Source organism: Leiobunum rupestre, chromosome 8 (genome assembly GCF_980474605.1).
Source record: "Leiobunum rupestre chromosome 8, qqLeiRupe1.1.hap1, whole genome shotgun sequence".
In the NCBI taxonomy this organism is placed as follows: domain Eukaryota; kingdom Metazoa; phylum Arthropoda; class Arachnida; order Opiliones; family Sclerosomatidae; genus Leiobunum; species Leiobunum rupestre.
Window position 1 is genome coordinate 13,678,907 of NC_143391.1, and position 14,186 is coordinate 13,693,092.

Genomic DNA, 14,186 nt, shown 5'->3' on the forward strand with positions numbered 1-14,186 from the left:
GCTTTTACGTTGTTTTTCAGTCTCACCGACTTCTCACCAGGTGTCGCGGCGGACGCGCGCTTTTCGATTTCCCGAAATTTCTTTATTTTATTAAAAATTAACCACTCAATATTTTTTGATGCGGTTTTCGCCATAAATTTTAGTTTTTAATGGGCTATAGGGTTATCTAACTGGTTAAAGCTTGACCGTTCCCCTTTAAGAAATAAACGAAATAAGGACCACCCGACTGAGCGCGTTAAAAATAGTTACATTATTAAGTTTATCAACTGCGATTACGTCCATAAAGTATCGGTTGGGTATAGGAGAGCGTATTTTGAAAGAGATACTAGAACCGTGATCAATGGGAACTTCGCTCCAACCTATCCTCGAAGCTATAGCATCTTTATTTGAGAAAAAATGTCCTCGTCAAGTTCTTTATTTTAGCGGGAGCCAATAATGGCAGATAATGCGAGGTATCGATTCCTCATTCCTCCCTATTGCGCTCCTTCCAAATATTTTGTAGGGAGTATACTTAATCACCGTCTCTCAATTTTTGGGAGAGGGTCTCTTTCGCTTAAGAGGGGGGGCAGGGGGTACAAAGAAAGATGAGAATGGGTGGGCGTTGGCCCCCCTCTTTTACTCTAGCGCCTGTATTTGAAAGTCATTAATCACTTTTTTCCCCGACAAGAAACTTTGATCCTCGAAGGGGAGAGAAACAGCGTTAATTACTAACCAACAACACTGTTTTACAGCTTCTCTCCGACTTACACGTTTTTAGAAGCCCCCATTTTTCTCCCTGTAAAGAGCTTTTCACTACCTCTCTCCATTCTCTCAACACAACGCGTATATGAAGGCAAAAGATCCTCGTTAAATTTCCGATTTTAATCTGAACCTCTCCCCACTCTTACTCTTATAGTAAAGTGGATTAATCTTTAATATAACTCGCTTATTACATTCAGCTATTTTCAGCATCTATTCCCCTAGTCAATATTCGATAAAACTAGCGATATTCCGACATGTTGTCAGAATTTATAGCCCGGTGTACCGGTAAAGAGAACCACACCACCGGAGGCCTATCATCAGAATGCCCTACGCCAGCGTCCACAAGCCCGGACAGGTGACAAAACCAGCATGGGTAGCAGAACCCCACTACTGATGGTCGCACCCTCGACGCAAGCCGCTCAACCCAGCAGAAGGTGCAACAATGGGACGACCAGCCCGCCACTTCGCACACAGCAGTGGGATAGAGAACGGATGCTCTAGCAACTCCGGCCGACACCCCACCTACAAAGGCAGGGAGCCAAGCCCTTTGGAGAGAGCTCCTAAAGGGGAACGGCGGGCACACAGCAGCCCGCATAACCCGGCACAGCTGGCACCGGAGATCCCGGTGGGAGCCCAAAAGGCCGGGAGATGGGTCCGCCGTGCCCTCATACGGAGGCCCGCAGCCCCACAGCAGGCTACTCAATCCGCCGAGGCGGCCAGTTCGCCCGGCCCCTCTCCATTAGCCTGGGCCGAAGCCCAGTATCCAGCCCACACCTGACCGAAGTCGGAGGTCGGAGATAGGACCCTTTGGACGGAGCTAACATCTCCCAGTGCGCCACCGCCCTTACGGGTTACAAGAGCCGGACCCCGACGCCCCGGTAAAGCCACCAGTTATTGCACACTCCGACCCCTTGAGGGCCGCGATATTCCGACAAAGAAGCGCTCTCAATCGCATTTTTAGATACATTCAATCTTCCCGGTTTTATTAGTCGGTTTTGGCGTTTGCCATACACCCTAGCGCCATCTAGTTTAATTTGACGCATTTATCTGGCGTTTTTTAGAAATGACAGTGCCTTTTTTTGGAAGTAGTGAAATATGAAAACTATAGGTACATTCAATAACTCTCATCAAAAACATCGGTGAGTAATCGATGCGTTCATTTTCTTACTGTACGACTTATTGAGTTTCCGGTTGGGACGTTATGATACCCATCAGAAAAACCAGCTAGAAGATTATGAGTCCGTTCAGTTACTCTAAAATAAGGGATCGGAAAAAAAAAAGTTACTGTACATGTTTTGATATTTCCGGTTTTGTCGTCACGATGCCCATCGACGGGGCATCGGTGTTTTTGTTGTTTTTTCCAAGCACGCGGTCGCTTCAACAATGGAAATGAATAATGTTATTTTTTTTTCGGTGACTTTAACTCGCGAAAATTGAAGCTACATCTTTAAATCACCTGTAGAAGATTACCAGAAATTGATTAATTTAAAAAATTAATACTGACCTACTATTCGTAATGCCCATCGATGAGGGGAAAAAAGGGTACATTAATGTAAAATCTTTAGTACTGTCTGTCGCCCTTAGATGTCGCTACCTTTCATAAAATCCATCGATGGCATCGTTTAAGATAAATAGGGTACGTTCAACAACTCTCATCGGACTCACCGATTAGTAATCGGTGACATCGGTTTCCTACTGTACGCTTTTTCGCGTTTCCGGTTTTGACGTCACGATAGTCATCGGTTACTCACCGAAGTCATCGGCTGGAAGAGTCGGTTTTTCCGATGACTGACGTCATTACTGACGTAAAACTACTATAAATGCTACGCCATTTTGAAAAACACCGATGACTTAATAAAAGCGTTCAGTAACTTACGACGTCATTATGACGAAAAAGTTCATCGGTGGAAAATAATAAATCCATCGGTCAGCCATGACATTAAGACGCCCATGGCGGTCACGTGATTATTTCGTAGCATCGAGTGGCGTTTTGCCTTGTGATCTGTGACGTGAAATTAATGTGTCATGGCGGTCGTTTCAACGTGGGGCCTAGTTATGACGTATGCCTACGACGCTACAAGCAAGCACCCACAACAACCTGTGACACCACGACCTCATCAAACAAAAATCAAGCCAGCGCCGATTTCCAACTGATTTTCGTCACTAAACGTACCAGTACTGGTTAATTACTGATGAAACAATGTAAATTATATTAACTGTATGCAAATTTATTAATCAAATATAAAAGGTACATTTTCCATATTAAACATTTTTAATACATCTCCCTTTCTACAAGAACCTTTTTATTCTCGGAAGTTTATTAGCCCGAAACGTATATTTATAATGAAATTTCGGCTTGTCGAAAATCCCTCTTTAATAATGGCTTAACTGCCCCGAATATGGATGCGGTTTCTTCGCTAACGGGCAAAGGACCACCCTCTAGGATTCGAGGCCGAAATCTCTGGGGGAAAGATAAACCTCTCCTTTCTTGTTTCTTTCTCACTCTCTCTCTCTCCTCAGAGGAGCGCTTCTCGGTGGAGCCCTCGTGTTTTATTATTGAAGAAAGAATCAATCAATGTCAAAGAAAATTACGGACAGACTGCTGATTAAGAAAAATGCTTCGTAGAAAGAAAATTAATCCTTTGAACGCCCTTCCTGTTCCGATCACTAGCAATTATCTGTCATCAGCCAAGTTCCATTTAAGCCAAAATGTATTTTAGAAACAAAAGCAATTATGATTTGAATTATGCATTTGATCTGTATTAGTACGGCCAACTTTGATCTCTCGCGCTACAGCGACCATCTCATTCGTTGACGTTTCTGTGTTAACCTATGAGCAAAAGATGTGTATGACGTGAGCGCCCCTAGCGGATTATTATTTTTAGAATAGCTTTTACATTGAAGCCAATATAAAAACCGAGCGTGGCGCTGAACTCCTACACGTTATAGTACAGTTTATAGGGGGGAAATCCTTGCTCGCGGAATTTCGACGAATGTGTTGGCCGCTGTAGCGCGAACAGCGCGTGATCAAAGTTGGCCGTGGTATTAGCAAAGGTTAATAAGACTTCACACTTGAACTCCTGCGAACTGTTGAAACAGAACTGAAATGTCCTTACAATCGAAAAAAAAATAGTTTGGAGTTTGCTTGAATCTTTCGAATTTTTTTACCAGGTTAACAAAATTAATTGAGATTAAGGTTTTTAGTGTTAAAAATATTATGATTTTTATAAAGTATAATAAATTTCAAAACTATTTTTTAACATTATCTATAGAAATAGATAGTCAATAGAATATCGATTGAACGAGTCCCTTTTTGCCAAACGAAACGATCAATGAATGTTTTTTATATTTCTATAAAGCTTTACGTTAAATGTCCAAAAATAAATTTTGCAATTTTAAATTAAGCGCTGAAGTTTCAAACAACAATTATTTAGTAGCATGCATTTGCATACATTTTTTATAACGTTCAGGATAGATGGCGTTCTGATACATAATGGTGTGCCTAGTAGAACATAGATGTCGCCAATGCATCGTTGTTGGAAAAATAATCTTTTGATTGATACTTTTTCCTAATATGGCGTCTACCACGAATAAGCAAGATAAAGCAGAAAAAATGAAGTCTAAATTATCTAATGAACAAATTATCGTAGGTTTTAATCAATTAAGACAAGATCAAAGGTAATTACGAATAATGATTTATAATAGTGAATACAAATTGTTATAATAATCTTAACGAACCCTAGGCGTTAGACTAGCTTTCGCTAGTCTTCATAGGCTTAAATATTCGATAATACCACATGGACTTAATTATGTAATTATTATTAGGAATTTATTAACGAAGCTTTCCGAACTCGAAGATGAATTAGCGGAGCACAAGTAAATTTTATTTATTTCTGTTCTGATTTCAATTGTGTCTTGTTCACACGCTTGGGGCGTGCCTTAGTGGCCCTCACATGACTCGTGATGATTGATGTTTCAATTAATTTCATATGGTTATTTTTAGTTTGGTATCCGAAGCCCTAAAAGACGTAGATGGTGAGCGCAAATGCTACAGGATGGTAGGAGGTGTATTAGTAGAACGAACTGTGAAAGAAGTACTCCCAGCAGTTAATTCAAATAAAGAACAGGTAAAAACCGTTAAATCATTCCTTCTACAAACGTCTTTAAAACAATAATAATTATCTTTTGCAGTTGACGAAGGTGATAGATACTCTAAATAAACAAGTAGTTGCAAAAGGCAAGGAATTAAATGAATATCGAGAGAAACACAATATTCAAATTAGAGGAGAACAAGGACCTGGTAACGCTTCAAAGGATAACGAAGGTGATAGTACAACACCCTCTTCGGGTGGTATATTAGTTGAAGGCAACAAGAGTTAGTCCCCTTAATTGGACATGAAAGAATTCTTGTAAATATTAATTCTTGCAGCTTTTTGCTTTTGTAACAACCTTCTATATCTTTTAAGAGCGAGAGTTATAACTTTGACGCAGTTGTTTGCGTGCTGGTCTGATTGTATAATTTTCCATTTTTAATTTGCCAAAGTAAAGTTTCGCCCCTTTTTTACATGACTGATTTCGACAATCATTTATCAATATATACACATAGCACTTATGTTTTTTTTATTGACTTTTGGGTTTTTTATCATTATTATTTCTTATAAAAAATTGTTTTAGAAGGAACTTTATTATTTTCCAATAGAAACAGGGGCAATGAGGCTACAATAAATTTGCTAATGGACTACAAGACGTGTATAGTTATGATAGCATTATATACCCATTTCCACATCAAAGATATATATATTTTTTGGCGTTTAGATTCCAACAAAGGGATTAAACTCATGCGTTTTAATTTGTCTGTCTTTTCACATAGAAATATAAAACAAACATTCAAAAACATGGTTTCTAAGTGCAGTGGCGTCAGTACAAAGGCGGGGACCAGAAGCAGTCCAGACAATAAAATCAGAGGGAAAGATTTTCATAGGGACAAACGTTTTTCAAAGTACTCAACCACTATCATTTCTAAAGTCCCTTTAAAATATTTAAAACACAAGTAGGATCCAAAATACTTCTGACCACATAGGTAAAATGGAAACTACTTTCCTGTCCCGTTGCATTTTTAATTGGTTATGCCAATTTCAATCATTACTTTTGTTGAACAGTCCAAAGAATATAAAGCCCCAGGAATGGAAGGTGTAGCTCCGTCTAGTGGAGCTTTTGCGCCTCTGGTTTTTAAAGAAAGACCAAGTTGGGATCACCGTTTCCGGTTAGTCTGATTTGCTCTGCCGGAAGTTTCTAAAGCAACCAAAACACGCGGCCTTTAACATCAATCCTTCCATTCCTGGGGCTTTATATTCTTTGAACAGTCTACGGAAGAAGTTGGTAGTCTTTGGCCGTTTCAAACTTGCAAATAACATCCACCTAATCATAGATGGCTCCACCGCTGATTATGACGTAATTTAAGCGGGAATTTTGAATCGCTTTAAGAGTGCTAGCTGTTTTATATTCTATAACAACCTGGAAACATTTTGTTAAACTTGTTTTATATTGTATTTTTAGGCTTGAAAAAGGAGGTTGTAAATTAATAATCTACTCTTAAAAATATAATTTTAAAATTCAATTGTTTTAATATAAAAGGGGGCCTTTGGGTTTGAATCTTTTTATTTGGAACGACTTGTTTCGTAACAAGGTTTTCTCAATGGTTTAATGGCTAAGGAAGCTAATAAACCGAACAATTTGCTAATTCTCCGCTGACATCATTAAAGGCAATGGGATATTTTTTTGCCCTTTTCCGCCCTCCCTCCAATTCTTAGGCGCGCAGAGTGATTTTGGGGCCGCGTGTAGAAAAATAAGGGCCCAGTCATTATTGAAAAACCATATCGTTAAAGCACGGAGGTAAAGAAAGCCTTCCGAGAAACGATATTCTCCATAATACCGCAAAGCGACTTCCAATAAAAACGAATTTTGCGCCGAGCTACGATCCCATCGTACCCCCCTTTTTAATACACTGCGGCCCCTTTCCCTTTTTGGGGCGACGTTTTTATCTCCGCGCCCCCCTCCCCTTATTCTCTACATGTATGGTACGTAACCTCTCCAATTCCTTCTCGTAACGGGAGTTTTTGAACCATTTTTATAGATTTATAATTCCTTTCAGAAACGGGCTAAGGTACGCTTATATATAGAGCGCTTGTAAAGAGGGTGGTGGAGACTCTCGAATGGGTGGTTTGAATTTACGCGCCTCATTGTATTCCGGAAAGAAGAGTCGAGTTATCGCTCGTCTTTGTCCCTCTCCAAAAAGGATTCTTGATGAGGTCGACCAGGTCATTACTGTCTTCTTAGATGGCTTTCTCTCGCTCCCTCTCCAAGAAAGTCAAAACTTACCCTCCTTTTAAACGTCGCTAGAGAAGACGAAGAGGTGAACGGGACCGCCCCCCTCAATCGACCAAAAAAATGAACATCACGCGGTTAGGGATGACACCGAGGAAAGGGAGAAGCGGGTAGGACAGGGAAAAAAATCTACATTTTTTCTAACGCGGTTTCGCGGTTTGGTGCGATGGGTGGTGACTTTTCAATCGTGCTCAGCTTAGGACCGATAATGTAAATTATTGAACGAATAATTTGCTAAAGCGTTTACACCCCTCCATTCTCGTCTATCGCTTCCCCACCGTTCAGAAATGTAAATTTGGTAAAAGACTCCCTTCTATTCATCGTCGATCTTTCTGATGCCTGCCTTTTTTATTCGGTTTTTTTCCCCAACATAAAAAAGAGGGGGAGGGGATGCGTAAAGAGATATCCCCCCCAGCCGAGGGTAGTGAAAAAAATTCGATCCTTAATACAATTGTTACATCAAGTAGCTTTAAAAAGGAACCTTTTTTAAAAAAAAATAGATAGGAAAGAGTCGCCCCTCCCCCCCCCCGGGTGGTTTTTGGGTAAGGGTGGCGGAATAGGAACCCGGCAGAGGCACCCATTGATGAAGAATTGATAGTTAATCAATAGAGCCGATAAGTGCTCTAACGTGGCGTGCGGAAAAGATCTCGTAGGCTGCTTCCGTTCTCACTCTCTCTCCGGCTCCGCCAAAACGCAGTGTTTTTTAGGCGAGCAAAAGGGAAATCACGGTCTTAATCATTATTAAGGGTGGATGGTTGCCCAAGACTTATGACTATTGATCTATAAGGGCCCCTTTAAAAAACTTTTTCTCGCTTTTCGCGCGCGCCGCGGAGGGGGAGGGAGATGCTCCCGGTACTGGTGAGTCTCGTCCCATCCGAGAGCCCACATTTTGGGATGGGGAACCGATGCCTGGTGGAGGAGAGTGGGTGTTCCTCTTTCGGGTTTTTTAAAGGACACGGATTGAGAGAGAGAGAGAGAGAGATGCGGCGAGTCTGGCGGGGAAAACGCGCCTGATTACGCCTGCTCCCATTAAAGCGATAGCGGTTTTTTTTAATAGAGACTCGTCGGTTGTAGAAAGTTTACAATGGAGGAATCGGGGAGGGATAAAATCCACTGTAAAAAATAACAAGTCAAAGATGAGTCCGTGAAGGACCGCCTACTTTGGAATCGTTTTTTGCTCGCCCCTCCCCTTTTCATCCCCGTTTTCCCCAGGGGTTCCCAGTACCCACAGACAAGCGGCTACACTAATATTCACACCTTTCAGACTCGATATTACTATATCGTTTCCGGCCCCCCTGACCTAAGCCCCCGCGGGTCGTACTAGCCTTTTTTTATACCAGCGAGCGTTTTTTTTTTAGTTCGAGGAGGGTTTGCTGGAGTGAGGCAATTTAGGCGCTAAGCGAAGGAATGGGGATCCCCGGGGGTCATTGTCAGTTAAACGTTCAGACACGCTTGCCTTTTTAATCGGGCTCCTCCGGAAACCCGGACACAGCTTTGTCCCGTCTCCGTCCGCCCCTCTCCGTATACGCTACATCCGCAAAATGACCAGTGGTCATTCCGAATTAAGTTTCCAGCCCCGTCGTTATGTCGAACGTTACTCGTAGTGTCCAAGTCGTTGTAATTGTTTTTGTGAATCGTGACGCGCCGATTTCCGGCCCGGATCAGCGCGATGTTTCCGGGCGAAGCCGTTCGAACGAGCGACCGGAAGTCGAGTTTCCTAATCAGAGATATCCTTCCGGACAGCGAAAACGATAGAGGAGGAGACGTCGAAGAGTGCGCCTCGGCCGGGTTGAATAGTTCCGGTCGCCTGCTGGTGGCTTCCCCCCACCCCCCGCCGCGAGCCACTAGCTTGGAACTTCTGCACGCCGCCGCCGTCAGACCAACGGCCTGGGACGCTCGCTTCTTGACCGCTCTTAATGGAGCTGACCACTTAATGAGTCCCGGAAGACCTCTCGGTCAAATCGGAAGAGTCGTTTCTTCGTGCGGGTCTGTCTGCTGCGTCGTCTGCTCCACTGGCTGGCCCACTACCTCCCTCAATTCAGGTATTCTTATTAAGGTTGCTACTAGTTACATTTCAATTTACTAACTTGATAGGCTAAATTTAATAACGTAGTTGATATTTCTAAACCCAAATTTATAATAAAGTAATAACGTAAAGTTTGTAAACCCAGTATCGATGTTTCGAACACTTCTAAAGGCGCTTCGTAGAGAAAGCGTTAGTAGACCAAACCTCGGAAATGATCATCCGACCTATTTTTCCGAACCACGTGTAAAATACGTCGCTGATGTTTTTAAATAAATTGCGAAATAACCAAATGAAACGAGAGATAGCGTGCCAAAAATTAGTTCGTTGCAAACGTCCAGCAGCGATAACGGTTAAAAGGGGTATCGTTATAGCCTTTTTCGATAATTGACCATTTAGGGGAAGTACAAATGCATTTTCGGCACTCGCATTTCCATTTCTAAAAAACGTTGTCGTTTTAAACCTTAATAATATTGGAGTGCGATGGAGAGCTTTACCCGCGCGATGGTTATAAATTTTGAAGTCAAAAGGCCGTATCGAATTGCCATTAGAGGAAATTTCTCTTTTTCTCTTTGGGGTCGGGGCCGAACCCGATCAATATTCAAATGTCCCTGCATCTAATCTCGAGCTTCTCGGTAATTAATTACCATTTAATTACGGTTGGGGGGGTCACTCGCGTATCGGTTGGCTCGGCGCAACTTAATTCGCATATTCTGATTTCTGACCAGCCCCACCCGATTCTATCTTTTCGAAATTAATCGACTGTGCTTTGCCGCCTTTAATTACCGACATGATTTCCACTAATTAACATATTAAATGGTTTTAGTACTCGTTTTTTTATCTTTTTCAATTAAGTACAATCATGAATGTATTCATTTCAACCATGAATATCGAACTGCATTAGGTAGTCTAGCCTCAGTCGCTAGGATGGGAAAGGCAGGGCCGGATTAAGACTTTCTGGGGCCCTAGGCCCAAGTTAATTTTGGTGCCCCCTTTCAATAGCGAGCGAAGTGAGCTAGGCGCTTCCTCAATTAATAATTGAGAAATCTAGGAGGATAGCAGTATTATATTCCTAGGAGAAATGGAAGGAAAATTCATTTTGCTGCCAGATTTAGTATGTCGTCAGGGGGTAGACGGCAGTCCGTCAAAGAATGTGACAATCAAACGTTTTTGGTTCATAGGGGTGGACGCATTTACTAAAATTACTCCGAAAATATTTTGTGAAAATCAAATGATTAAAGTTTGTACTTTTATTTTTTTCAAACCCTCTTGGTGCCTATTGTAGGCTTGGTGCCCTAGGCCCAGGCCTATTCGACCTATTGGTTAATCCGGCCCTGGGGAAGGGCTTTGTTATTACGACGTTGGTCACGCGCCCCCACTCAAAAATTGTTTTGAAAGGCAACGTTTTGAAACTTGACTAGCTTTCAGAGACAAGGCTTAGCGTGGAATTTAAAAATATCTAAAATTTTAATTCACATCTTTTTGATTGAACGAAAATAGGTAAGAATATGATTAATACATTATTTTATTTATGGTTATCAAGTATTACCAGATACTTTTTAAAGTATAGGTATTTTTCTAAGAATCAAGAGTCATTTTCTTCGCCGGTTAAATCGCGCAATCCCGGGCTACGTTCAGCAGCGGTCAACGGAAAAAAACCCGATGGATTTGATATTTTCCACCGATGAGCTTTTTCGTCATAATGACGTCGTAAGTTGCTGAACGCTTTTATTCAGTCATCGGCGTTTTTTAAAATGTCGTAGCTTTTATAGTAGTTTTAAGTCAGAAATGACGTCAGTCATCGGAAAAACCGACTCCTCCAGCCGATGACTTCGGTGAGTAACCGATGACTATCGTGACGTCAAAACCGGAAACGCGACAAAGCGTACAGTCCGATGAGCTCTGCTGAACGTACCCCCGGAAACGTTTTGTGGAGGGAGTCACAATAAACGTTTGTCTCCTGATTGGCTCAAGTGATTACGTAAAGCAACACAAAGGCACCGCCCATCTTAGCCCCAGATGGTAGAAAGGGTAATGATATAGTTAGATATTCATGGTTGAAATGAATAAATTCGTGGTACATCCTATTTTTAGTCATATTTAGAAAATGCGTTAAAACCAGCAATTTTCTTTTCGTACATTAAGTTCTTAACATAAATTAGCGTCTTTTAAAATAAACTACAAGGCGGCGCCGTAATCTTTAAGCAATTTATTTAAAAGGAAAAGAAGGGGAACTGCGCGATTGCTGTAAATGGCATTTCCATTGTTGTTCTACTTGGGATGACTAGAATGTCACCAAAAAATGAAAACGCGAATATATTTTCGTACAACCATCTTCGAAAGGGAAATTACGAGCATTTAAAATGTAAAAAGAAGGGTTCCTTTGTGTTAACATTTCTCCCAGCCAGTCTCAGGCGTTTTTTTATCCGCGATTCCGGAGCATTTTTTCGCTCGGAGAGCCGGAACAAAGGATATATCTCGGCCTCCGTTCAGAAGCGCTCACCTCCGAGGGAGAGTGAAGGACGCAAAAAATGGAGCCGAAAAAGCCGCAAATGAATCAATTACCCGCGAAAATTCACTCATCCGCTTTATCGCTTCTCGAAAATTAGGCTCTTGGCGGCGAGTCTTTCGCGGTGCTGACGTTATCTAAGCTTCGTTGATGGGATTTTAATGGATACCTAATATAAGCAGGTTTAAAAACGGGCGGTAACCCGACCAACCCCTTCTCATTTCGCTCCGCAGATTGTCTTTCTTCGCGGGCTTATACTACCCCCCTCATGGTTATACCTTTGTTTTTTCCTAATAATTCCGTTGAACGGGACGCGAAAAAAAAAGCGAGGACGGGAGAAATCTTTTATATTGGTGGCGCGCCCTCGTTTATTTCGCTGGTCCTAAACGAGCGTGGCAGGTTCTGGGGCGGCCCGCGCCGTGAGTGGCCACCAATGAAAAGGCCCGAGTTAATGGCCGAGAAGAAAAGAGCAGATTATAGCGTCCTACTGAGTGTAACAAAGAGTTCTCCTCCCTAATCACCTTCCCGACACTCTTTTCTGGCAACAAAGCGCCCTTTTCTCTCGTACCGTTTTGCATAATTAAGGTAACGTCCACAAACTTTTTATTCATTCCTCGACGACCTTTCGAAAACTTATCTTCATTGCCCCCGGATGAGCCTTTTAATTGAATCTTTTTTTTGCTAACAAACTTTATTTCAACAGGGTTATTTCGTAGTACGATAGTTAATATAGGCGCGAATTAGTGGCGGGAATGTTGATGGTAATTTAAACCGGTATAACGGATGGCCAATTCTGTGATTTTTGCTTGTAGATATTCTAAGTCACTCCTGCGTCCTCAACGCTAACCGTGGAACGCCGCCCACTTTGGTAACTCCGGTCTCCATATCCTGGAACTGTCTCGGCTCCAATTCCATCCCCATCTTCAGCAACAGCGACCGCGGCCGAGAAGAACTTAGCGAATCGCCGTTGTCTTCCCAACTTTCTTTGAGTTCCGAAGGAAACGACAAAACCGTCGGTAACTCCGGTCATTCCAAAGCCCAGAGTCCCAGTACCGCCTCGTCATCGTTACCGAGTCACGTCCCGTCGTCGGCTAGCTCCGCGTCAGCGGGAGCCGTTACCAGGAAGGTTCGACGTAACCGAACCGTCTTCACGGAGCTTCAACTGATGGGACTCGAGAGAAGGTTCGATAGTCAAAAGTACTTATCAACACCCGACCGCGCCGAGTTAGCCAGAGCTCTGGGTCTAACGCAACTTCAAGTCAAAACCTGGTACCAGAACAGACGTATGAAATGGAAGAAACAGGTCCTAAATCGCATACGCATGATGCATGAGTTCCGATCCGATCCCGCGAGACGGTCGTTGACTCGCGTTTGTTTTATTTTCAGGTGATGCAAGGCGGCTGCACGGTTCCTCCGACGAAACCCAAAGGAAGACCCAAGAAGAACTCCATTCCCTCCATGTCCGAGTGCGACTTGAATAACCTCAACAAATCTTCGCCGTTCCTCCACGCGCTCGGAAACGGAGACAAGCCGGTTGATTTCTTACCAACGTCGGTTCCTCGTCCCTTTCCGGCCAATTTATCGGAGATTGTATAATGTAATTAAGCGTCTCAAGGGTGAAACGCGAAAGACAAACTGTACAAAATGTCATCAATTACGTACGCTACTATGTATCATCTTGACAGTTCCTAAAACCTGATTCCTCTGGTTAATTCGAAGTTCCTCCCAATATATTATATTGGTCATTCGGGGAGCTGATAACTTTCCCAACGAAAAGTTCCTGTACAAGATAAAATATAGGCCGAATCATATTTTTTAAATCGAGCCACGTGCAATATAGATCATTCAGTACTTTGGTTGAAGCCGGTCCAAATGAATTTCGATATTTGGAGTTTTCAAATTAGAAAATATCAATTTCAAATAAGTCTTAATCTAGTCAATTGTTTTTTTATGTGTCGGTATTTTAGTTCGACAAATTCAATCAATGGGCTTCGCAATAACGCGCCAAATATAGAGTTCCTCGAAGATGAAAATGAAACATGTTCCTATGAAATGGTTTTAGTTCACTATATTTAAACATATCCATTTGCCGAGGAAATATAATGGAAAACGCCACAAAAATTACCTCTTAAATGGACGAAACACTTCAGATTTAACCTTTCGCCAAAAATACAATTTTAACTGAAAAAAATCATAATTAGTTACGGTATAACTAAAGCGTCGAAGTTCCTAATAGTTTTATAAACTTGAAATCTTCTTTACCATTTTAAAATATATTAGTAAAGAAAGAAGAAAACGGTTGTTTTATTTACATAATAGTTGTTGGTGATTTTTTGAATTTTAGAGAGAGATAAAAGGTATCTTTTTACGAAAAAGAATTGTATTTATTTCAGTCAAGAAAGTGAGAATGACAATATTGAGATCATATTTAACCCGGCACGAGAGGGAGAAGAAAGCAGGTCACTCTCACCGCGTGATTTGGTTTAAGAGAAACGCTGAAAATCATATCCATATAGTCATTCTCCGAAG

The 14,186-nt window shown here is 41.9% G+C and overlaps 2 protein-coding genes across 2 annotated transcripts; both read left to right on the forward strand.

Moving 5' to 3' along the window:
• The first annotated feature begins 4,267 nt into the window (after nucleotides 1–4,267).
• On the forward strand, nucleotides 4,268–5,311 carry Pfdn2 (prefoldin 2). Its single transcript, XM_090155752.1, has 4 exons — nucleotides 4,268–4,419; nucleotides 4,567–4,617; nucleotides 4,745–4,868; nucleotides 4,933–5,311. The coding sequence occupies exons 1-4, from the start codon at nucleotides 4,316–4,318 to the stop codon at nucleotides 5,119–5,121; spliced, it is 468 nt and encodes a 155-aa protein (XP_090011878.1). The 5' UTR covers nucleotides 4,268–4,315; the 3' UTR covers nucleotides 5,122–5,311.
• Nucleotides 5,312–8,535: 3,224 nt separating this feature from the next.
• On the forward strand, nucleotides 8,536–13,950 carry LOC149932452 (uncharacterized). Its single transcript, XM_090156005.1, has 3 exons — nucleotides 8,536–9,167; nucleotides 12,470–12,960; nucleotides 13,044–13,950. The coding sequence occupies exons 1-3, from the start codon at nucleotides 8,795–8,797 to the stop codon at nucleotides 13,251–13,253; spliced, it is 1,074 nt and encodes a 357-aa protein (XP_090012131.1). The 5' UTR covers nucleotides 8,536–8,794; the 3' UTR covers nucleotides 13,254–13,950.
• The last annotated feature ends 236 nt before the right edge of the window (nucleotides 13,951–14,186 follow it).